A 25,788-nucleotide genomic window follows, 5' to 3' on the forward strand; every position below is an offset into this window, starting at 1 on the left:
CACCAGCCAGGCCAAAGGACTCCACCTGTGCACAAATTTGTGTACCGGGCCTCTAGTTTTATTATAAAGTAATGAAACCAACTTTTATATCAAGAGCACTAAATGTTTATTAGATGAACAAAATGTTGTTTCACAGCCTCCTTTCAGTAAAGTGTTAAAGTACCTACTAAAATGGAAATCTGAACCATTGAGCTCATGTGAGAGATGAATGCTTTTTCCTTTTTATTATTGTGTAACATAATGAGGTTTTAAAATCCTATATAATAAAGAGCTAATAAGCTAATTAGACCAAACAGCAGAATGACCTTCTGGATGAAGCTGGGGCTGAAGCTGGGGCTGCGAGGGGCAGTGAGGGCCGGCCAAGGCTGCGAGGGCCGGCCGAGGCTACAAGGGGCTGCGAGGGCCGAGCCCCTTGCATGAAATTCGTGCATCGGGCCAAAACAGAAAGATCCACATATCTGATAGGTTTGGTTAGAAAGGCTAAATTTTCCTGGAGTTTATAAAATTAATTTATGAAAAATGTATCTACACAAAATATGAGCTTTGTAATGCTTCCAGAGTCAAAAAGACCCATCGTAATCACGTAAATAACTAAAAATGGCCATTACCTGGCACGATTTCTCCATGGCGTCGGAAATTGCAGTCTGTGAGGAGGGAGTGTTCTTGGTTGGCACAGTTCCTTCTCTTTCAGTTTACTCCCTTTATCCTAATGCAAACATTTTTTCTTAGAGATCATCTAAGATACTGAGTCTTTTTATGAGAAACTTTTAACGTTCATCTTTTTTTCTTGTGGTGTAAAATAAATGCTTCAGATCTCTTTCAAACTTATCTTTAAAGATCAGCATTTTCCTCTCCTTATCAATAATTTTTTAAGATTTAATAAATTATAGCCCTGACCGGTTTGGCTCAGTGGATAGAGTGTCAGCCTGCGGACTCAAGGGTCCAGGGTTCGATTCCGGTCAAGGGCATGTACCTTGGTTGCAGGCACATCCCCAGTGGGGAGTGTGCAGGAGGTGGCTGATCAGTGTTTCTCTATCATCGATGTTTCTGGCTCTCTGTCCCTCTCCCTTCCTCTGTGTAAAAAATCAATAAAATATAAAAAAAAATAGATTTAAGAAATTATATTTAGAAAAAGTACTTTCAACATTGTTTTTGTTCATGAGTCACAGTAGATTTTGAAAGAAATCTATTTTCATTAGAAATGGTTTGCTGTTAAAGGACAGATAGTTATGTCTTACTAGAGGCTCAGTGCACAGATTCATGCACCAGTGGGGTTCCTCATCCTGGCCTGTGGGGATCAGGCCGAAACCGGCTCTCTGACATCTCCCAAGGGGTTCTGGATTGCAAGAGGGCGCAGGCCAGGTGGAGGGACCCCACCAGTGCACCATTGGTACTGGGGAAGGACTGTGGGAGGGCTCCGGGGCGTGTCCGGCCCATCTTACCCAGTCCCAATTGGGGCCAATCAGCTGATCAAGGCCATCTTGCCCAGTCCTGATTGGGGCCAGCCGGCTGACGAGGGACTGTGGGAGGTTGGCCAGCCCAGAAGGGGTCATGGGAGGGCTCCAGGGCATGTCCGGCCTGTCTCGCCCAGTCCCGATTGGCTGGACCCCAGCAGCAACCTAACCCACCAGTCAGAGCATCTGCCCCCTGGTGGTCAATGTGCATCCTAGCGACTGGTGAATGGTTGAATGGTCAGACACTTACCATATTGGGCTTTTATTATATAAGATGTTTTGTCTTATATTCAGGTTATTTCAGTAAAATGAACCTCAACATATGTTAAAGAGATAAATGATTTCTTTTTAAAGGAAAAATCTAGATGTGCCATCTTCAAAAAAAAAAATTTAAAAAAATAGGCTTGTTGCCCAGCCAGTGTGGTTCTGTGAATGAGCATCAGCCCATGAACCAAGAGGTCTCTGGTTCAATTCCCAGTCAGGACACATTCCTAGTTTGCAGGCTCTTGTTTTCTTGTGATGTAAAACACACCCCCAGTGGGGGTTGGTGGGGGGGGGGGGGCGGGAGCAGGAGGCACTGATTGATGTTTCTATCTCTCCCTTCCTCTCTCTAAAAGTTAATAAAGACATATTTTTTAAAAATAGGCTTGTCAATTTTAAGTCCCTTAAGCTTATTTTGTGTATGTTTATATAAGGGTATTTTGTACCTTTGTATTTGTAAATACCTTTGTTCTCATTTGCAGAGCATGGTAACAGGATCATAACAGGTACTTAGTAAATATTGGTAAAATAAAAAGCCATTACCTACCCACATTCATTGATATATGCCACTTCAATTCCATTGAACTCCCATAAAAGAAAAATAATATGTCATCAACAATCTTTGTCTAGTAAACTCTTATAGTCTTTGTATGTCTGGAAATTTTCTTAAATGATAGTTTAACTGGGTATAGAGTTCTAGATTGACAGTTTTCTCTCTCTACATGTTGATGGCATTATCTCTATCATCTGGTGGTGGTAGTGATGGTGGTAGTGGTAGTGTTGTTAATGAGAAGTCTGCCTTTAGTTTGATTATCATTTCTTGGTAGGATATCTTGTCTTTTCTTTCTGGTACTTTAAAGATACTCCTTTTATCTGTGATATAATAAGGTACAGATTTATTTTTTTCTACTTGGGATTCTCCTTTTTTGGTTTGAGGATTCATGCCTTTAGTTCTCTTCCATTTTCTCTGTTCTCTCTGGTATGTCCTCTGTCTCTTAATTCCTTTCTCTCTCCTTATTTAATCTCTGTACTGTATTCTGAGTAATTTTATTCTTCAATTTTATCAACTATCATTGTAGGTAGTAGGGCTGTTTAGTCTGTTGTTTAACCCATATTTTGAGTTTGTTTCTATCTTTATTTTTCATTTCAAAACTATATTTCCTTTTTAGAGATTGTATTTGGTTCTTTCTCAAATCTGCATATATATATATACATACATACATATATATATATATTTATGCCTAAGCGACCATTTGACCATCTGATCTGTAGCTATGACGTGCACTGACCACCAGGGGGTGAGACACTCAATGCAGGAGCTGCAAGCTGTGGTGACTTGGCAGCTGCAGTTCTCAGGTGACACACCTGGAACCAGAGAGGAGGGAGCCCATTTCCAGGGTGCGTCACCCGAGAACACCCTCTCACAATCTGGGACCCCTCAGTGGATGTCGGAGAGCTGGTTTCAGCCCGAACCCCGCAGGCCAGGCCAAGGGACTCCACCACTGCATGAATCCATGCCCGGGCCGCTAGTGTAATATACAGTTCTTACTGATGGATTCATTCTTTTTCTTTGTGGACATGCTAATGATTTAAAGTCTTTCAAATGGCTTTACTTATAGTTTCTCAGATATATATTCTCACATTTGTTGTATCTGCCACTTACATGATGGTGGGTTTTACATGATCCTAAATTGGAATCACAAGCATTCTCTAGATTATTGATGCCTTCCTGTGGTATGTTTTTGTATTTACTCCTCATTGAGATTTTATGATTTTCAGTGGTTCTTAGTTTTAACTTAGATTTTCCATATCACCTAGGTTCTACAGAGTCAGATTCCACAGATGGCATAGGCTTGGCATTTCATTTTTTCACCAGTGATTCTGTCTAGAGTAAGAAGGTAGCCTGCTTCTGTCCTGTGTCTCCAGTTTGGGGTTTTCTTGCTTTAACTTGCAAATTGGATATAATTTTAACTGCTACTGTATTTTTTTTTGGATGGCTTTTTTTTTTAATTCAGGGAGTTAAAACATTTGTTTTATCTCCCCTCCACACATGGAGTCCTGCACACTATGACTTAAGTCTCTGTCCCTGGTGGCTACTGAGCGTCAGCTCCCCTCACCACTCTAATCTTACTCCTTTGTTGTGGACACCTAGAGATTTCCTTTCTTAGTTTGAAACTCAAATACAATTTTATTGTCAAATTGTATCCAGTATTTCTTTTTGGGGAATGGGATGGTAACTTTCCACATATTCACTGTACCATCTTGTCAGGGAAATTGCAGCCATATAGTTTAAATGGCCCACTCTTTTTAACAATTATGTTAACCAGATAACCCATAGTCTGTAAAATAAATATGATTCCATCTATAATTTCAATTAACTGTAGTTAGCATCTTTAAGTCACTAAATATTCTTATAACCCAGTAGGTAAAGTGGGATTTATGAAAATGTTTGCTTATTTAATTATCACATAAAAATTATGATTTTTTCAATTTGACTACTTACTTACACTACTTACATAAAAACTGAGAAAGTCTTCTTAATAATTTTGAGAAAAATTACCAAATTAAAATTTTTAAATATCCCATTTTTATGCCATCATTTATATAATCACTAATTTTTATTCTTATTTAGGATAGTGGATGTCAGCATGTGTATCATTATGCCCAGTCTTGCCAATAGAAATATATTATTGCCATTACTTTTACTTTATCTTTAGGGAAGGTATATCTTTAACATATATCTTAAACCATAGCTACAATGGAAACATCATAGTATTACCGTTACTTTTCTGTTTTGATTATGTGTCTTTTTAAATATCTATGTTAACATCTTCTGATAATAATATCAGTTGGAGAATATGATATATTTGATTATTGAAAACAATACAGTCTCCTAATTTGACCAAAAATGACTATTTTTGAGACTTTGTTTTGCTTCCTTCCCTTTTTTCAGACATATAAAGACAAAATGAAGGCAGATACATCGACACATGCTAAGGAAGTTCAACAAGCAAGTGAAGGAGGCGTTTCATGTCCCCTTTACATTGCACACCCCGTGAGCCAGAAGAAGAAGGAAGTCTACCACACCGACCAGACCACCTTCATACTGGGACAAACACCAAGAGGGGTTCGCAGGTATGTCGCTTATGACAACACTGGACTCTGAGAGTGATTCTCAAAGGAAACACAGCTCCTTAGTGAAACAAACTATTTTAATGTTAGCCATACCTGGCATCTGAATATTTCAGAAAAATCTGAATTTGTACAATTTAAGAACTAAATTCCAAATGTTTTAGATGTTTCTAGAAAGCTAATCCCTGAATTGATTTTAAAAAAAAAAAGAAAGAAAGAAATCACTTTATGTAGGTAAATGAAATACTTAAGTGCATTATATTTATTCGCTTATTTAATATCTGTTGAACACCTCATATGTACCCAGGCATTGTGCTGGGTACTGCATTAACAGTGTAAAAAAAAAAAAAAAGACAGAGTTTATAGTTCAGTGGGATGGGGGTTGGCATTGACGCATAAATTTCAAAACTAAAATAACATAGTAATTGCATAATGGTACACTTGTTATGCGACGGGAAGGGTCAGGCCTTCTTGATGGAGAATAATGGGGTCGAGAGGGATGTAACTACCTTTCTATTGGGTGGTCATGGAAGACTGCACTACACGAGTGACATTTACCATGAGACCCGAGGGATAACTGGGCAAAGAACCAGAATTAGAGCATCCCTGCAGAGGGAAGAGGGTTGATGTGTTGAGGAGCCGAGAGAAGACCAGTGCACTCAGTACATAATAAACCAAGGAGCGAGTGGCATGAGATGAAGGGAGAGATGTAGATGGAGCTGGAGGATGCAGAGTGGTGGGTTGTGGGGAAGGTTTGGATTTTGTTCCAAGTGCAGTGGAAGGCTGTTGAAGCAGGATAGGATCTGATGTATGTTTCTAAAACAGTGTTCAGCTTCTGTGTGGAAGAGGGCAGCATGGACTAGGGGAGACCAGAAGGAACTAACTAGACATGTGATGGTGGTTTGCAATAGGGTGGTTGCCATGGAGACACAGCTAAATGAATGTGTTTCATGTTGGACTGGTTGCTGGGAAAGGGAGAAGACAGAATAACTCCCAACTTTCTGTCTTGAGCAGCAAGTTGTTTTTACTGAATGGGGAAAACTAAGAGAGAAACAAGTTTGGAGTTTAAAACAAAACAAAACACAAAACAGGAGTTCTCTTTGGCTCATATTACATTTGAGGTCCTATGAAAATGTTGAACAGGTGATGGATTGCTCTTCTGGGATCTTGAGACAAGGATCTAAATTTAGAATCTCTGCGTAGAGATTATAAATGGTGTTGGAGCCCTGGGACTGAAGAGCACAGGTAGGGAGCACAGCGGAGAGGAGGAGCCCCAGGACTGAGCTGGAGGTGAAGGCGCGTTGAGTAGGAGGCACGGTGAGGCCTGGAAGTCCGAGAGAAGTGAGTTTGAAAAGGAGAGAGCTCTTACCTGGATCAGATGTTGTGGGAAGTGCCCCTGGAGTGGGCAGCAGAGAACGGACCTGAGCAGTCCGCGTAGACAGTGCTGGGATGAGGGGGGCAAACAGTGAGTGGGCAGACCCACAACAGCTCTTTAAGTTGGAATACGAAGCGGAGCCGCAGTGGGGGGGCATTGTGGGATCGAGGGTAAGTTTTTTTAAATTGGTAAAATAATAGAACCTGTGTGTGTCCAGGAAACAGACCAGTCGGGAAAAGAGAGGTCATGCCAGAGTGAATGAAAGGAGTGAAGTGCTGGAGGCAGGAGCGGGCAGGATCTAGGCCACTGGCCAAATGCAGTCTTTGCCAGGCCTTAACAGAGAAGAGGCTAAGATGGGCACAGATACAGTGATATTTCCTCAGTTAAAGGACAATGAAAGTCATCAGTTCAGAGGGAGAGAGATTTAGGGAGAGGAAAGTTGTGAAAGAGATCATTTATAAAGCAGAAAAGCAAGCTTAGTGGGACTAGCCTTCCTGGGCAATGCAGAGTCCCCGTTTGAGAGCAATTCCAGTAACACTCTCGGCGTAACTGACTGCATCCCGGTCACAGCAGCCTCCTCCCAGAGGGCCGAGCGGCCAAGGCGATGGCCTGGGGCAGCTGCTGAGGCACCACCAAGCCTTGGGTAAATAGCAGTCTTCACACATAAATATTAGAAAGACCATGAGAGTGGATCTGGAGATGATTAATAAACAAAATGATAGTACCGTGGTTGCTTCACGTGAAGTGAAAACTGGACCCTTTTAAGAACATGCTGTTGCTTTCCAGCAAGGGCACGAGCAGTTTCCAGGGCAGAAACTTGGAAGCTTATGTTTGTTTATTAAATATTCTGTTGGCCGTGAGCATGGCTGCTGATCAGCCAAGTTCATACCTGGATTTGGGACAGTAAGGCCCGGGGTGGGGAGGATGGAACCATGCTGCTCACCTAAGGCCACAGCCATGAGGCGCAGTGAGGACTGCCCCTAAAATCAAAGGAAACAAACGCTATAGTGCCTGTGGGAGTGGCAAAAATAAGCTCTACTTACACACATTTTTTAAAAATCTTACCCTCAGGACTCTCTGTTATGTGCAGAATTCAAACTGAAAGTGGCGTAGGGACCCCTCGCGGTTTCCAGCTGGTCCTCGTCCGTTTCTCTTCCCTTCTGTGCTCCAGGGCCTCTCCCTGGAAGGCCTCATCCCTCGTCTTCGCCTGACTGGCCTCAGGGGACAGCGGAGCAGCCTTCCCCTCTGCCGTGCCCACTGCCAATCACTGGTTAGGTCCCCTCTGGGCGCGGCACTGGCCCCACCATGGGGTTTCCCACTCTGCTCGGGCTTGACCTTCAGAAAGCCCTGGAAGACAGGGAGCTAGGGCTTGTGCTGTTGTACGTTCCTACCCCAGTGCCTGGCACATCAGAGGGTTCTATACACATATGTTGAATGAATACATGAATGTTTTAAGGAATAGTATATAAAATACAGATGTAATTCTAAAACTTGGGGACTTTCAGTCACATGCTGCAATACCATCTATGGCTTTTGTTTAAAGGAATGTTTACAAACATTGGGCTCTCTTGACTCATGGCCCAGACTCCGCATCAGCAAAGTGATACCCTCCGTCATACCTAGTCTGCTCGGGGCACCCTAACAAATTACCACAGACTGGAGTTTAAATGGCAGACATTTCTTTCCGTTCTGGGAGCTCCAAGATCAAGGTGCCAGTTGATTTGGTTCCTGGTGAGGATTCTCTTCCTGGCTTCCAGCAGCACCTCCTCACTGTGTCTTCTCATGACACAGAGAGAGCTCTCTGGTGACTGCTTATGACCTCATTTAACCGTAGTTACCTCCTAAAGGCTCTGTCTCCAAATATACTCACACAGGACTGCTTAGAGCCTCACCAGAGGACTTGTGGGGTGGGGGGAGACACAGTTCAGGCCACAGCGCCCTCACCTGGGGAAAGGAGCAGAGTCTGAGACAACCTTTCCGCCTCCATCCACCAGGGCCCCAGAGGCCCATCTCCCACACATGCATGCAGCAGCTTTAATTGGTGTCTTATACTAAGTGTGAAGCTCGCTTCCTCAAGTAGCAACTCACCGCCTTACCCAGTGCCAGTCTGTTTTTCCCGAATGTTTGAAGTGACATATGTACTTTTATTGTTGCGTGTGTGTTATTTTTCAATTACAGTTGGCATTCAGTATTATATTAGTTTCAGGTGGACAGCACAGTGTTAGACATTTACAGAACTTACGAAGTGAAATCTCCAATACGTCCCGTACCCGCTGGCACCGCACACAGTCCCTACAGAGTTACTGACTGTGCTCCCTGTGCTGGGCCTTACACCCCTGTGACGCTTGTGCCTGCCGATCGGTACTTCTTAATGCCTCCGGCTTTTTCACCCAGCCCCCACAGCCCCTCTCCCATCTGGCAACCATCAGTTTGTTCTCTGTGTCCATGAGTCTGTTTCTGTTTTGTCTGTTTTTGTTTTTGAGATTCCACATAGAAGTGAGGTCATCTGGTATGTGTCTTTCTCTGTGTGACTTATTTAACTTAGCATAATACCTCCTAGGTCCATCCATATTGTTACAGATGGTAAGGTTTCATTCTTTTTTATAGCTGAGTAATATTCTATTGTCTATATGTACCACATCTTCTTTATCCAGTTATCTATTGATGGATACTTAGGTTGCTTCCATGTCTTAGCTATTATAAATAACTAGAGGCCCGATGCATGAAATTCATGCACTTGTATGGGGGCCCTCAGCCTGGTCTGTGCCCTCTCACAGTCCGGGAGCCCTCGGGGGATGTCCATTGGCCTAAGCCATCAGTCAGACATCCTTAGCACTGCTGCAGAGGCGAGAGAGGCTCCCACCACCACCACTGCACCCGCCAGCCATGAGCCCAGCTTCTGGCTGAGTGGTGCTCCCCCTGTGGGAGTGCACTGACTACCAGGGGGGGCAGCTCCTGCGTTCAGCATCTGACCCCTGGTGGTCAGTGCATGTCATAACGACTGGTCATTCTGCCGTTTGGCCAATTTGCATATTAGCCTTTTATTATATAGGACTAGAGGCCCGGTGCACAAAAATTTGTGCACTCGGGGGGGAGGGAGGGATCCCTCAGCCCGGCCTGTGCCCTCTCACAGTCTGGGACCCCTCGGGAGATAACAACCTGCTGGCTTAGATCTGCTCCCGGGTGGCAGAGGGCAGGCCCAATCCCTAGGCGCAGCCCCTGGTCAGGCTCAGAGCAGGGCTGATTGGGGAGTTGGGTCACCACCCCCTGTCACACTCAAGGCAGGGTCGATGGGGAGGTTGGGGCACCGCCCCCTGTCACGCACAGAGCAGGGACAATCAGGGGGTTGGGGCGCTGCCCCCTGTCACACACAGAGCAGGGCCCATCAGGTGGGTTGGGGCTCCATACCCTGTCATGCACAGAGCAGGGTCGATCAAGGGGTTGGGGAGCTCCCTCCTGTCACGCACAGAGCAGGGCCCATCAGGGGGTTGGGGAGCTCCCCTCTGTCACGCACAGAGCAGGGCCAATCAGGGGGTTGAGGAGCTCCCCCCTGTCACTCACAGAGTAGGGCCGATAGGGGAGTTGGGGCACCACCCCCTGTCACACACACAGCAGGGCAGATCAGGGGGTTGGGGCACTGCCCTCTATCACCCACAGAGCAGGGCTGATCAGGGGGTTGGGGCACTGCCACTGTCACACTCAGGACAGGGCCGATGGGGAGGTTATGGCTCTACCCTATCACACACAGAGTAGGGCCCGTGGGGGGGGGGGGGGGGCACCGCCCTCTATCACCCACAGAGCAGGGCCGATCAGGGGGTTGGGGCGCCGCCACTCTCACACTCAGGGCAGGGCCGATGGGGAGGTTATGGGTCTACCCCGTCACACACAGAGCAGGGCCCGTGGGGGGTGGGGGGTTGGGGCGCCGCACCCTGTCACACACAGAGCAGGGCTGATCAGGGGGTTGGGGCGCCGCACCCTGTCACACACAGAGCCACAGGGCGATCAGGGGTTTGGGGAGCTCCCCCCTATCAGGCACAGAGCAGAGCTGACCAGGGGTGCCTTCCCCTGTCACGAACAGAGCAGGGCGGATAGGGAGGTTTTAGCCCCGCCCCCTGTCACACACAGAGCCGCAGGACGATCAGGGGGTTTGGGCGCTGCCCCCTGTCACGCTGATCCCGGGCCTGGAGGCCTCGTGGCTTCGCTGATCCCGGTGCTGGGAGGCATATTACCCTTTTACTATATAGGATAGAGGCCTGGTGCATGGGTGGGGGCCGGCTGGTTTGCCCTGAAGGGTGTCCTGGATCAGGGTGGGGGTCCCCACTGGGATGCCTGGGCAGCCTGGATGAGGGGATGATGGCTGTTTGCAACTGGTCACACACCCTTCAGGGTGGGGGCCCCCACTGGGGTGCCTGGCCAGTCTGGGTGAGGGGCTGAGGGCTGTTTTCAGGCTGGCGGATGACTGAAGCTCCCAACTGCTCCTTTTTTCCTTTTTTCTTTTTTATTCTGGGCCAGCTTTAGTTCTGAGGCTTGGCTCCAGCTCTTAGGCCTCAGCTGCTGAAAGCAGGTATCTGGTTTGTTTGGGTTCTATAATTGAAACTCTGTTTCAGCTCCAGCTCTGAGATCCCAGCTGGCTGAAAGCAGGTTTCTGGGGTTTTGTTTAGCTTCTGTATTTGCAACAATGTTTCAAACTGCAAGCTCAGAGGCCCGCAGCGGCAGGCGGGGAACGTTGGAGTCCTCCGTCACTGAAGCAAGCAAGCCTAATGTTCGCTTCAAGCTGCCTGGCTGCTGGCCACCATCTTGGCTGGCAGTTAATTTGCATATCGCCCTGATTAGCCAATGGGAAGGGTAGCGGAGGTATGCTAATTACCATGTTTCTCTTTTATTAGATAGGATGCTGAGTGCACATAGGGATGCATATATTTCTTAAAATTAGTGTTTGGGATTCTTTCAAATAAATACCCAGAAGTGAAATTGCTGGGTCATAAGGTAGTTCTATTTTTTAATATTTTGAGGAACCTCCACACTGTTTTTCATAATGATTACACCAGTTTGCAATCCCAACAACAGTGAAGGAGGGTTCCCTTTTCTCCATATCCTCGCCAACACTTGTTGCTTTATTGATGACAACCATTCTGACAGGTGTGAGGTGATAGCTCATTGTGGTTTTAATTTGCATTTCTTTGATGACTAGTGACATTGAGCATCTTTTCATATGTCTATTGCCATCTGTATGTCCTCTTTGGATAAATATCTATTTGGGTCCCCTGCCCATTTTTAATTGGATTATTTGGGGGTTTTTTGGTGTTGAGTTGTATGAGTTTTTTATAAATATTGGATATTAACTCCTATCAGATGTATCATTGGCGAATATCTTCTTCCATTCAGTAGGTTGTCTTTTTGTTTTATTAATGGTTTCCTTTGCTCTGCAAAAACTTTTGAGTTTGATGTAGTTCTATTTGTTTATTTTTTATTTTGTTTCCCTTGCCCAAGGAGACATATCCAAAAAAACTATTGCCATGAGTGATATCAGAGTTACTGCCTATGCTTCCTTCTAGGAGTTTGATGGTTACAGATATCCCATTTCAGTGTTCAATCCATTGTGAGTTTATTTCTGTGTACAGTATAAGAAAGTGGTCTCATTTCTTTTTTTTGCATGTATTTGTCCAGTTTTCCCAACACCACTTATTGAATAGACTGTCTTTACCCCATTGTATATTCTTGCCTTCTTTGTCACATATGAATTGACCATAGAGGCATGGGTTCATTTCTGGGCTCTCAATTCTCTTCCATTTATCTATGTGTCTGTTTTACGCTAGTAACATGTTGCTTTCATTACTATGACCTTCTAGTAGAGTTTGTCATCAGGTAATGAGATATCTCAAACTTTGTTCTTGTTTCTCAAGATTTCTGTGGCTATTCAGTGTCTTTTGTGGCTCCATATACATTTTAGGATTATTTGTTCCTAGTTCTGTGGGGGAAAGAATAGCATCTCACCTTTTAGGTTAGCTGTCTGTACTGAAATCGGACCAATTAGGGGAAGAAAGAATCTAGGTTTGTAAGTTTAGGACTTTTGTTCAAGCTCACCAAAAAGTTGTGTGAAATTCCATGTTGTATTTGTATGGAAGAAGGGAAAGGACAGAGAAGTAAAAATTCCTTCTTATTTTTCAGAATGTTTTCTTTTCTATTTATGAAGACCCTTCTTTGACAGTTTTATTTTCTGGAACTTGAATGCAATATAGATTTTCAAATACAGATTACATGAATTATCATTCTCATGTCAGTCATAAATTGGCTGACTGGAAGAGTAGCGTGCCAGGATCTCATAATTCCCAGGAAATACCTAATAGTATAAATCAGCATAATTTTTAAAGTTGGTGATTTCATGAGCTAAAACATTTTTTTCACTAGTGTAAAGAAATAAGTCACATTCTGCTAGTGTAAAATGCACTTTTATTATGGAATTAAGGTAATATATACTAAAGGAATAAGATTGTTTTGTTTCTGCATCTCATGTCATGATGACAAGTTCTTTAGAAATACAATGTAATAAAAATAACCACTAGTTTTGTTCATTAAATCTTCAGAAAGCAATTTGAAGAAATGGCTTCGTATTTTAATTTGTCTTCTGTAAAGGAATTTGCTCAACATATAACTAATGCCACATCAGAAGAACGACAGAGAATGCTAAGAGACTTTTATGCTTCTCAGTATCCAGAGGTCAAAGATTTTTTTGTGGATTCTGCTGCAGGACTCGTTAAACCTGTCCACGAGGCAGGAAAGAGAGGCAGGAATAAGTCTGAAAAGAGAGAGTCTTCTATAAAAGAAAAGCTGCCAGATTCCAAAACTTTGTCATTTAAAGATTCTACCAAAAACAGTTCTCAAATTTGCAGCCCAAAAAGATATACGGAAAAATCAGTTAAGCCTCAGAGTCATGGTTTCTGTAGAGAAGAGCTGCTTTCTAACAATGCAGAAACTCCGAAATTACCTATGAGCTCTGCCCAAGGGACTGACGGTGAAAAACACAGCCAAGTATCCAAAGATCCCACAGCGTCCAGTTCCCTGAGCAGTGAGTCTGAAGCATGTGAGAGAAGGTTAGAAAATACTATGAAAGACCAGCAGGGCCTCACAAGAATGGGCATTTCAAGAAATGAACCCCTTTTCAAACTGGAAAACAAAAAGATAAAAAATGCAGTGTTAGAAAAGATTTCTGTGGTAGGCTTACTGGGTGACACCTCTATTCTTGATGACCTCTTTAAAAGTCACGGGAACAGTCCCACACGACTGCCAAGGAAAATTCTTTCAGGGCCCATGGAAAAAGCAAAACAGAGACCAAAAGATTTCTGGGACATCCTGAATGAGCAGAATGACGACAGTCTCAGCAAACTCACCGACTTGGCAGTGATAGAGACTCTGTGTGACAAAGTGCCCCTGGCTGCACCCTCCAGGACAGGGGAGCCAGAAACTTCGCTTTGGAAATCAAATGAGAACTTTTTGTGGAAAAAAGTAAATTCAAGTGATGCAGATGAAAACACAACCAAAACACAAGAATAATACATAAACATACAGATTTTTGCCTTCAGCGTTTACAACACTCTTTCAGCCTCGTTATGTTAACTTGAACACACTTGTCAACATTTATTTTTATTAAACTCTTGCTCTAGAGTTATTTTTTAAGTCCAAAATGTTATCATGTATTTGCTTCCCTTGATATCTTATTTGATCTTTTTAAAGTTATGATTTTATTCATGTGATTTATTATAACATGTAATTTTATTTATAGAATAAAAATTAATTTTATTCCGTAAACCTCTTAAGCAACAGAAACAATTCTGTGTTTACCAGGAGACCTGGGCATCTCTCTTGCTGAGTCATATGTGACTTTGGATCAGTCACTCACCCTGGTCTACAGCTGATCCCCAATGTGAAAGATGAAGGGGTCGAATTTGGTCAAGATGGGCGTCCTTCTAGTTTAAAAAGCTTTGGTTTACTCTCCCAGGTCCCATTAAATCATAGGCCAGATTATGTTCACCCCCTGCCCAAATCAAGTGTACACTGACATGTTCTTACTAACATTTTGAAAATTATTGCGTTAACTGTTTTCCTTTACCCTCAGTATCATGTCTACTGTTGTTAAATTACTTTCAGTGGTTCTCAACCTTTCTAATGCCTTGACCTCCTGATTGAACATAATTAAAGCATAGTGATTAATCACAAAAACAATATGTAATTATATATGTGTTTTCCGATGGTCTTAGGCGACCCCTGTGAAAGGGTCGTTTGACCCCCAAAGGGGTCGTGACCCAGGTTGAGAACCGCTGCTAGGTGATAATAATTACTAGAACTGAATATGTGGTATTATGTTAAAATAGTTAAGTTTATAACTGCTCAGAATCAAAGGGCTAATGTATAACTTTACCATATGAGATAGGATGCTGAAGTAGTATGATTATTACCTTAGCCCCAGATGTCACTGTCTCAGCTTTTCATACAATTACCAGGACCTAATCAATGTAAAGCTTTGTAGAGTACTTTTGTATTTCTTAAGCATAAAGAAATGAGTAAATATTTTATTTGAAACTTATATCCTGTTGGATTTAACTTATACGGTGTACACCCAATGGCATGTGCTCATTGCTGAATTCCTTCATTGGAAGCATTCGCTCAGCCCCTGCGTGGACTGTGCTAGGAGCTGCAGGGGTCCAGGTACGACGCTGCTCCGGGTGACAGAGGGGACCCTGTCTGTGAAGCCTGGCCGGGTTGGCACCTGGCAGCCGACACCCGCAGCTTCTCTGACCACATTCAGATGCACCGTAGCAGCTTCCCCCACTGAGCTCGCAGGCTGATTGGCGGGCGTTCCCAGAAAAGGGCGGTGAACCGGGCAGCGGTGGTGCTCAGGGGTCCCTGTCACTGTATGGAGGGGAGAGGCCCTCAGAGGACCCGGGGGGAGGAGCCGCTGCTCAGAAATGACCAAAAAAAGTCAGAAAGAAATCTCTCCTCCAGGGACTGAGCAGCCGACTATGTTTTTTGCTGGGGCAATGTTGAGGGCTGTGAAATATATTTTACATCATAGCAGGAGATATGTGTTCATACAGACATATGACTGAGGGGAAAGGTTTATGAAATCATATTTACCCTAAGGCATCAGGATACTTGGGCATTTTCTCCTCCATTGCACTTTTGGCTCTTGTACATGGATTTGTTTGTGTATGTGTGTGTGTGTGCGTGTGTGTGTGTGTGTGTGTGCTCATAACTCACAGAATTCATTTCATGACCCACTAATGATGGAGAACCACAGTTTTAAAAAATCATTGTTGTAGGTTATGTAAAGTTTTTTTTCTTCAGGGTGTTTTTTTTGGGGGGTGGGGGTGTTTTGTTTTGCTACTTGGCAGCTGAGTTGTGTCGACTTACCATCTGCCACATTTCACCACCCAGGTGCTTGCTGCTAAGTGAATGTGTTTGTGGTGTGCTAGACTTGCCATAAATGTTCTCCCCCATGCGATCTGTGGTACATGGAGCTGAGATAAGCAAATAGAAGCCTCTTCATCTCAGTGTATAGAACAGATAGTAGCGTTGAGGCATTTTAATAAAAGTGTGTCTTTCATAATATAAAATACCTTAAATTTTGTACATGGACATGACCTGACAATCATAAAATTCCACAAAAATATTAGCTCTATACTCTTCAAATATAATAAAATACTATTAAAGAGACTGTCATCAGAAATAGTCAAAATGGGAGCAGACAGACAGGCCTGGAGTTTGAATTACTTCCCGGCAGTTGCCAGCGAAAGGTCTGCCTGTCATCGCTCTCACGAGCAGCAGTGCACGCAGGGCGCAGGCCCGGGGTGAGAAGAAGCCGGTCGGAAGGCCCAGCAGGCAGAGCAGCAGCGGGAGATCGCGAACGTTGGAGGTCACTGAGGTGACTACACGAGTCCTTCCTGCCACCATTGTGCCACCATGTTCTGCCAATTACACAGGTGGCCCCGGGCAAACCTTGGGCTTCTCTCGGCCTCAGTTTCCCCTTGATATTGGAGAGGGACTGAATTAGTGGTATTCAAGCATTTTTTTAAGCAGTTGAACTCTATCTTAATTGGAAGCTCAACTATTTAAAGCAGTTAAAATGGAGCTCTTTAGGTTCGAGGAGTACCCCTGTGGCTCCATGGAGCGCTAGCTTGAAAACCACAGGGATGAGACCATTACTGAAAAACCTTCCACGTTAAGTTTTGTGCGTCTATTTGCCACAATAGGTCTTTTTCACTTCTCTTTAAGGCACTGATAGTTTCCGGCTGCTAGCACGCCACACATTGTTTTGTTTCTAATCCTCACCTGAGGCTATGCTTCTGTACTTGAGAGAGAACATTGGTGTGAGAAACATCCATCAGTTGCCTCCTGTATGTCCGTGCCCCGAAAATGGATCCCACAACCTAAACGTGCGCCCTGACCTGGAACTGAAGCCGAAACTTCTGGTGTAGGGGATGCTGCTCCAACCAACGAGCCACCGGCCAAGACTCACCACGGTTATTAATACTGGAAGCTGAGGCGAGATATCGGGAGGCTTTTGCACTTGAATTCCGCGGGTTCCCTTAAAGCCCTGAAACCACTTCTTTGAGTAAATTAACGTGCGCGGGTGGGTGGCCGCCCTGTGTTCAAGGCCTAGGAGCCTTGGTTTGCAGAGACGAGCTGGGGATAGACCCCGGGTCAGTCCACAGAAAGCGAGAAAGCCACGTGCAGCGGAGGGTAGCTTTTAAAGTTCAATGTGTGCAGTTTTTAAATTCTGAAGTTATCCTTCCTGAATATTGAAATAACCCTGTTTTAGTGACACGATCATAGTTTTTAGTCTTTTTCACTGTCCTTACCTGATGTAAGAGTTGATGACCATATATGTCAATTCCCAAAAGTTTTTTTGACGTTTACAAGGCGATAAAACCCAAAAGAGTGGGGTCGCTGCCTGCCCGGAGGTCATGTGTGAACATGCCAGGCAGGAATGGAGCTCCGCGGGCCTCCGGGCGGCCTTGAAGGGAAGGTGGTACGCTCGGGAGCAGGTCTTGGCACTGGTGAGCTGCAGGTTCCCTACATGACAGCCCGAACGCTGTCCCCCCCCCCCCCCCCCCCCCGCTCCCCTCTCCCACGTGTCCCATGTGTGTCTGTGGCCGTGGAAAACAGCTCACTTTTCTCTAAGGGCCACCACCGCTGCAGAGTTTTAAGCATGAACACAGCCCTTTGGGCATTTCCCCTTTGCCCCTCGGGGCAAAGATCCAGATGGGTCCTCCCGTGGGGAGTCAGAGGCTGGAGGTGCCCAGCCCCGAGGGCAAGGGGAGCCTCCTGCCCAGGCTTTTCAATTCCAGGTCAGGAGGCTGAGGGTCAGCCCTGGACCCAGTTTTACTTTGAAGCTTCACAACAGCTCTGATGGGCTGCTCGGTCTAAGACTTTGTCGCTGGCCAGGACTCGGGTGGCTGACCTTCTCTCTGCTTCCGAGCCCGTCCCAGCCCCGGGCGAGGCCCGCAGACAGGGCGGAGCCCGCCGGAACCGCTCTGCTTTCCCAAGCCCCGGCGTTCCCACGGCCCCATAAGAACATCCGCACGCAGCCTTGTGCCTCCGACTAGACGTCAGCACAGACTCGGTTTGCTTTGTGGCCGGTTAAGGAATTATGGCGGTTACATTTAGTCTCTAAATGTCCAAATTTAAGACCAGTCTTAATTATAGGAGTATGATGCCTTTCTGTCACTGACACCGATGATGTCCAGTTGACTTTTTTTGTTTTTTTTCCTCATCAGAGGACCATCCCCACCCTACCCTACCCCTGTGGCTGGTTCCACGTGATGTTTGGAAGGGGGAGAGAGAAACATCACTCATCCACCTCCTCCCATTCATCCCCCAACCTCGGGGATCTAACCTCAGCCTGGGTATGTATGTGCCCCGACTGGGAATCAAACCCTCGACCTTCGGGTGCACGGGACAACGCTCCAGCCAACTGAGCGGCACCTGCCAGTCCCAGCGGACATTCGTGCCTGGTTACGTCCTGCTCTCTCACTGTTAGGAACCAAGAACGCGTCTTTCTGCAGATGTCATTTTGGCTACCTAAGTGCTCCCCCCACCCCCATCTCACTGAAAGAAATAACTAGGACTCTCTATTCTTTTAGCTTATCTAAGGGAGAAGGTATGCATCTCTGAATTTCCTTTTTCTCAAGAAACTCTAGTAAGTCATCTTGTCAAACTAAAGCATGAATTAGCGGCCCCAAAATATCTTTTACCTTTGGATTTTATTTTATCTAAAGTGAGACATGCTTATGGACTGAAAGAGAGACTTCAAGAGAAGGCTCATGATAGCTAATTCATAGTTTTTTCTTTCCTGAAACTATTATACAAGCATTGATCAAAACAAAACCCTTAATTTTTCAAAACATAAATGCCAACATGTTCAACAACCTCTGCTCTCACATGACCGGATCCCTGCCCTGCTTTCCTGCCAGCGCCCTCACGGTGCTTGCAATGGCAGACTCGCCCGGCCAGGACTCGCTGCCCTTCTCCCACTGCCAACGCCCCACCTGGCCTGCTGGCAAAGCGCCAGGTTCCTTGGGGTCAGCCTCTGACCCGAGTGCACCCCTTCTCAAGCACCCAGGTCACATTCCCGGGGAGCTCTCGATGTCCAGCAACCTATAGCTTTCCCTCCGCACTCCCTCTCCCCAGCACTGCCTCACACGCAGGCCCCTTACTCCGCCACCCCCACCGGATTCCTAGACACCTCACTCTTGCTCCACTTGCGCGGGGAAATCCCAGCAGGAAAACTCGGCGGGCTGAGCACGTGGGAGGAAGCTCCGGATACCTGGGCACGCAGAAGCCAGGTCGCCGGCAAGTCGTCTGGGCAGCAGTTCACCGACCTGCCAGAAAAAGGCTTAGCGCAGCAGAGGTGCCATGGGCCTGAAGTGGCCCAGAGCTGCCACGCTGCCCTGAAAGGCCAACAGCGCCCGCAGTCCCTAGGGAATGTCCGGCGGACTAGCCGGCTCAGAAGCTATGTCCCCTCGGAGGGCATGTGAGTTAGGGCACAAGGCCCAGCGAGGCACCAGGCACAGCGGGTGCTCCCTGCGTGCTGGAAGCGAGGTGGCTGCCAGCGTCCAGGAGGGCAAGGAGCATGCTCGGCTGGATGGTCAGGAAAGGCCCCCCGAGGCGGGCCGGGGCGGCGGCCAGGCCTGAAAGGACCGGAAGGCCTCTCCTGGCCTCTTGGCCTTTAGAACCCCAGGCAGCAGGAGCCACCGTGGCCGAGTGGAGAAGTGCCTGGTTTGGGATTGGCCAAATACAAAAAGCCTAACCTCCAAGATGGGGGGGCGCGGGCACAAAAGGGGGAAGAGAGAGCCAGACCTGGAGTCCTAGGTGGGGGGGTCCCCAGCAGCACTGAGGCTTCTTGCTGAGTGGGGGGTGGGGGCCCTTCGGCCTTTCCTCCCTGCCTGTCACTCTGTGGGACAGTGTGGCCACCAGGCGCGGGTTGCTGCTCTGCCTGTCACTCTGTGGGACAGTGTGGCCACCAGGCGCGGGTTGCTGCTCTGCCTGCGCTCCAGTCCCCAGGAGCCATCAGGTGTCCCCTCCCCCTGGTCCCGCCTGGCCCTCTAGCAGGCCCGCGCCTATCGGAGAGCCTGTATTGGTGGAAATGGCTTCCAGGAAAGGAAAGCGCATCTGAGCATTCCTCCGTGAGTTTCCGGAAGGCCACCTGCCCGCTGAGGCTCAAGGCTGGAAACCTCTGCTAGGGGGGCGACCCCCAAACCTGGGCTGGAGATCTGTGCCCCACCCCCAGCCCCTCAGGAAAGGCACTTGCTCCTCAGAATCAGGGTCGTCTCCCTTTGGAGAAAGGAGAAAGGAATCTAAGGGGGAAGGAGGAAGGAGGCTGAGGGGGAGGAGGAAGGAGGCTGAGGGGGAAGGAGGAAGGAGGCTGAGGGGGAAGGAGGAAGGAGGCTGAGGGGGAAGGAGGAAGGAGGCTGAGGGGGAAGGAGGAAGGAGGCTGAGGGGGAAGGAGGAAGGAGGCTGGGGGGAAGGAGGAAGGAGGCTGAGGGGGAAGGAGGAAGGAGGCTGGGGGGAAGGAGGAAGGCTGAGGGGGAAGGAGGAAGGAGGCTGAGGGGGAGGAGGAAGGAAGCTGAGGGGGAAGGAGGAAGGAGGCTGAGGGGGAAGGAGGAAGGAGGCTGAGGGGGAGGAGGAAGGAGGCTGAGGGGGAAGGAGGAAGGAGGCTGAGGGGAAAGGAGGAAGGAGGCTGAGGGGGAGGAGGAAGGAGGCTGAGGGGGAAGGAGGAAGGAGGCTGAGGGGGAGGAGGAAGGAAGCTGAGGGGGAAGGAGGAAGGAGGCTGAGGGGGAAGGAGGAAGGAGGCTGGGGGGGAAGGAGGAAGGAGGCTGAGGGGGAAGGAGGAAGGAGGCTGGGGGGAAGGAGGAAGGAGGCTGAGGGGGAAGGAGGAAGGAGGCTGAGGGGGAAGGAGGAAGGAGGCTGGGGGGGAAGGAGGAAGGAGGCTGAGGGGGAAGGAGGAAGGAGGCTGAGGGGGAAGGAGGAAGGAGGCTGAGGGGGAAGGAGGAAGGAGGCTGAGGGGGAGGAGGAAGGAGGCTGAGGGGGAAGGAGGAAGGAGGCTGGGGGGGAAGGAGGAAGGAGGCTGGGGGGGGGAGGAGGAAGGAGGATGAGGGGGGAGGAGGAAGGAGGCTGAGGGGGAAGGAGGAAGGAGGCTGGGGGGAAGGAGGAAGGAGGCTGAGGGGGAAGGAGGAAGGAGGCTGAGGGGGAGGAGGAAGGAGGCTGGGGGGGAAGGAGGAAGGAGGATGAGGGGGAAGGAGGAAGGAGGCTGAGGGGGAGGAGGAAGGAGGCTGAGGGGGAAGGAGGAAGGAGGCTGGGGGGGAAGGAGGAAGGAGGCTGAGGGGGGAGGAGGAAGGAGGCTGAGGGGGAAGGAGGAAGGAGGCTGGGGGGGAAGGAGGAAGGAGGCTGGGGGGGAGGAGGAAGGAGGATGAGGGGGAAGGAGGAAGGAGGATGAGGGGGAAGGAGGAAGGAGGATGAGGGGGAAGGAGGAAGGAGGCTGAGGGGGAAGGAGGAAGGAGGCTGAGGGGGAAGGAGGAAGGATGCTGAGGGGGAAGGAGAAAGGAAGCTAAGGGGGAAGGAGGAAGGAGATGAGGGGGAAGGAGGAAGGAGGATGAGGGGGAAGGAGGAAGGAGGATGAGGGGGAAGGAGGAAGGAGGCTGAGGGGGAAGGAGGAAGGAGGCTGGGGGGGGAGGAGGAAGGAGGCTGAGGGGGAAGGAGGAAGGAGGCTGGGGGGAAGGAGGAAGGAAGCTAAGGGGGAAGGAGGAAGGAGATGAGGGGGAAGGAGGAAGGAGGCTGGGGGGGAGGAGGAAGGAGGCTGAGGGGGGAGGAGGAAGGAGGCTGAGGGGGAAGGAGGCTGGGGGGGAGGAGGAAGGAGATGAGGGGGAAGGAGGAAGGAGGATGAGGGGGGAGGAGGAAGGAGGATGAGGAGGGAGGAGGAAGGAGGCTGGGGGGAAGGAGGAAGGAGGATGAGGGGGGAGGAGGAAGGAGGATGAGGAGGGAGGAGGAAGGAGGCTGGGGGGAAGGAGGAAGGAAGCTAAGGGGGAGGAGGAAGGAGGCTGGGGGGGAGGAGGAAGGAGGCTGAGGGGGGAGGAGGAAGGAGGCTGGGGGGGGAGGAGGAAGGAGGCTGAGGGGGGAGGAGGAAGGAGGCTGAGGGGGAAGGAGGCTGGGGGGGAGGAGGAAGGAGGATGAGGAGGGAGGAGGAAGGAGGCTGGGGAGGGGGGAGGAGGAAGGAGGCTGGAGGGGGGGGAGGCGGAAGGAGGCTAGTGCGATGCGCTCCGGTGCTTGGTGGAACACAGGAGCGCCAACTGCACAGGCTTAGTGGCCAACCTCAGGCCGAGTCTCCGGGTGCAGGGGAAGCGGGGGTCCGCTGCTCTCAGGGGGCTAGGCGTGTGTCCGCTGCGAGGAGGGGCATCTGTTTGTGGGGTTTTGCCTCCCACCGGTTCCGGGCGCTGGGAGCTGTGATCACCCCCACCCCTGGGTTTGGGGGACGGCGCGGGAGTTTGCGGATGCCATGAGCGGGGCGGGTCCCGGGCTGGCGGTGGGCGGTGGGCGAAGGGGACACCGGGGTTCTCGATGGGCAGGGCCGGGGAGCCCAGGCTGGCGGTGCGGCGATTCCTCGGGGCGCACACACCCCATTTGGCGGCGCACAGCCCACGAGGGGCTCCGCGCGCGGACACCACGCCGGCCCTGCGGGTCAGAGTTTGGGTTGTGAAAGGCGAGCCCCTCCCCAGCCGCCGCCGCCGGGACTGGTGGGACCGGGCCCAGAGGGTCCCCTCCCCGCCGGGGGCACCGTCCCTTCTGGCCACGGAGGGCGCGCCCGGGTGCGAACATTGGCGGGTCCTGCAGTCTGGCCCGTGCGGCTGGGGAACCAGCCTCAACCTGACCCCCAGCGCATCCAGCTGAGCCCTGGAGGCAGGAGCGGAGCGGGAGCTCTGACTGAGGACAGGAGGAGGATGGGAGGGAGGACGGGAGGAGGACCGGAGGGAGGACGGATGGAGGGGGCTCAGCAAGATGGACCTCCTGGCCCTGGCCCGACCCAAGCGCATTGTCAGTCGGTGGCTCAGGTCGCCCCGCTGGCAGCCAGGAAGCTGCGGTGCGTGGAGGAGAGCAGGCCCCCAGATGCATGAAGCCCTCCACCTCCAGCCGGAACCCCACTCACAAGCCTCTGGGCCTGCCACGAGGGCCTCGGGTCCCAGGCACGGCTCCTGCCCCCACCCCTATGACCTTCCAAACACTCCCCAAACCCCAGGCCACAGCCCGCCACCTCCCACGGAGGCCTGCAGACCTCTCCACCTCCCAGCCCTGCTCCACCCCTTCCCCAGCAGGGGGCACCAGCCTCAGAGGGACACCCGTCCTCTGTGAGGGCCGGGGCAGGGCGTGGGCTCAGGGTGACTGAGGACTCACTGTCATTTGTCACACACTTCAGGTGGGCTTCTCACTCAGCTGCCCCATCACCTCCCCGGTACTATCATCATCTGTTTTATAGGAGAGCTGGGCCCCTGGTCCACAGCTGTGAGCAGCCTAGCCATCCCCTGAGCTGTTTCCCATCACACCGGCGCCTTCCCAACAGGCAGGGCGGGACCACAGCCCCTGCTGGGGCTGGCAGCCAGGGGGCAAGGGCATCAGTTGGCTGAGCGGATGGGCAGGTGGGTGCCAGGCCGGGTTGGATCAGGAATTCCCCAGGAGCCCCGTGGCTCCTCCACTTGCCCCGTGCCTCCTCCACCTGCCCCGTGGCTCCTCCACCTGCCCCGTGCCTCCTCCACCTGCCCCGTGGCTCCTCCACCTGCCCGTGGCTCCTCCACCTGCCCCGTGGCTCCTCCACCTGCCCCGTGGCTCCTCCATCTGCCCTGTGGCTCCTCCACCTGCCCGTGGCTCCTCCACCTGCCCCGTGGCTCCTCCACCTGCCCCGTGGCTCCTCCACCTGCCCCGTGCCTCCTCCACCTGCCCCATGGCTCCTCCACCTGCCCCGTGCCTCCTCCACCTGCCCCGTGCCTCCTCCACCTGCCCTATGGCTCCTCCACCTGCCCCGTGGCTTCTCCACCTGCCTGCACTGGGTTCCTATCTGAGGTCCTGCCCCATGGCTCCTCCACCTGCCCGTGGCTCCTCCACCTGCCCGTGGCTCCTCCACCTGCCCCGTGCCTCCTCCACCTGCCCCGTGCCTCCTCCACCTGCCCCGTGGCTCCTCCACCTGCCCCGTGCCTCCTCCACCTGCCCCATGGCTCCTCCACCTGCCCTGTGGCTCCTCCACCTGCCCCGTGGCTCCTCCACCTGCCCCGTGGCTCCACCACCTGCCCCGTGGCTCCTCCACCTACCTGCACTGGGTTCCTATCTGAGGTTCTGGACGGACACGTTACAACAGTGTCTCCATCTGGCTCCCCGGCGCTCCCCTGACAGCCCCCTCTGCCCTGCCCCCCGGCTGCACCCTGGAGACACCGCAGGTGTCCTCACTCCGGCAGGTGACACTCTCCCTTCCCCACAAACAGGCTCCGGGAGCCCTGCCGGCCCCGTGCCTCCCCGCCCTGCCCTGCCAAGCACCAGTCTCCTGCCCCCTCCCCTGCATGTGAATGAGGCCTGTCTGAGCTGCCTTTGTCCTGGGAGGGGCGGGATTTCCATGATTCGTTCCTGGCTGGGAAGTCAGGAGTCAGCCGTGGCCCCCTCCCAGGACCCACACCTCACACCACATCACATCACTTCCCGCATGAGAATGAGGTGACTCCTCCCGCCTGCCCGACCAGGACCCGGATGCGAGCGGCAGAGACCCAGAGTGAGCAGGCACCATCTGTTTGCTCTTGTATCTGTTCTGTGACACTTTTGCTTTTTTTTCTTCCTGGAATACACGTCCTACTAGCGCAGTGGTTCTCAACCTTCTGGCCCTTTAAATACAGTTCCTCATGCTGTGACCTAACCATAACATTATTGTCGTTGCTACTTCATAACTGTCATGTTGCTACTGTTATGAATCGTCATGTAAATATCTGATGTGCAGGATGGTCTTAGGCGACCCCTGTGAAAGGGTCGTTCGACCGCCAAAGGGGTCGCGACCCACAGGTTGAGAACCACTGCACTAGAGGCTCTGTGGCTTCTTTATGTGATTTTTAAATTATTGTTCCTGAAGCTCCACAAGATGAGACTCAAAGGCCACAGAGAAGGCAGGGCCTCCTCGCCCCGGGCGTGCGCTGCCGTCCCTCACTGGGCTTGTAGAGACCGCCCACACTTTTGTAAACATGGTTTGGTTTTTAACTGTTTTTAATTGATGCTTTCTATGTTACCACTAAAAGGCGTACAAACTGATGCTTCTTTTTAAAAAATGTATACTTTTATTGATTTCCGAGAGGAAGGGAGAGGGAGAGAGCCATAGAAACATCAATGCCGAGAGAGAATTATTGATCGGCTGCCCCCTGCAGGGGATTGAGCCCACAGCCCAGGCATGTGCCCTTGGCTGGAATCGAACCCAGGGCCCTTCAGTCCGCAGGCCCACGCTCTATCCACTGAGCCAAACCAGCCAGGGCTACAACTTGATGCTTTAAACAGAATCAGCACAGTTTCAGACGGAGCCCTGAGACTGTCCGCACCAAGCTTGTGTGGTACCCAAGCTCAATTACTCACTCAAACGGGGGTGTGGCCGGAAAGAGGAGGTGTCCTCCAATCCGGACAGGAAGAGCTCCATCTCCTCTGGCTGCAGACCAAGAAATCCGGGGGATGTGAAATGCACACGAATTCAATAGGACTTAAGACAGCCAGACGGGAGGCGTTGCTGGGTGCCGGGGTCGGTCAAAGCAATGACCACGCGTCCTAACGGCCCTGATGCCCGTCCGAGAGAGCGGCGTCCTCCTTCTCAGGATGAACTGTTCCCGTGGGGGTGTTAGTGTCAGCACTTGTCCTCAGGGACACCGCAGCGTCCTCAGTAACTTCACATCTGTCTCCTTCAGCAGGAAGTGCCTCCCAGAAGTGAACTGAGTTACCGCCTCGAAGGCGCTCACAACTGCTCCAGGAACAGCGTCTCAGCCCCGGGCCTGTTCCTAGTCTAGT

The 25,788-nt window shown here is 50.2% G+C and overlaps 1 protein-coding gene across 1 annotated transcript in view; it reads left to right on the forward strand.

The window, feature by feature from the left end:
- ERCC6L2 (ERCC excision repair 6 like 2) overlaps positions 1-13,900 on the forward strand; it is a 119,378-nt gene extending 105,478 nt beyond the window's left edge. The window contains exons 18-19 of the mRNA XM_081103455.1: positions 4,669-4,850; positions 12,807-13,900. Coding sequence (XP_080959581.1) covers positions 4,669-4,850; positions 12,807-13,773 — 1,149 coding nt within the window. The 3' untranslated portion in view covers positions 13,774-13,900. The remainder of the gene's footprint in view (positions 1-4,668; positions 4,851-12,806) is intronic.
- The last annotated feature ends 11,888 nt before the right edge of the window (positions 13,901-25,788 follow it).

The sequence above is a fragment of the Myotis nattereri genome (assembly GCF_964212035.1).
Source record: "Myotis nattereri genome assembly, chromosome: 12".
NCBI classification, from domain to species: Eukaryota; Metazoa; Chordata; class Mammalia; order Chiroptera; family Vespertilionidae; genus Myotis; species Myotis nattereri.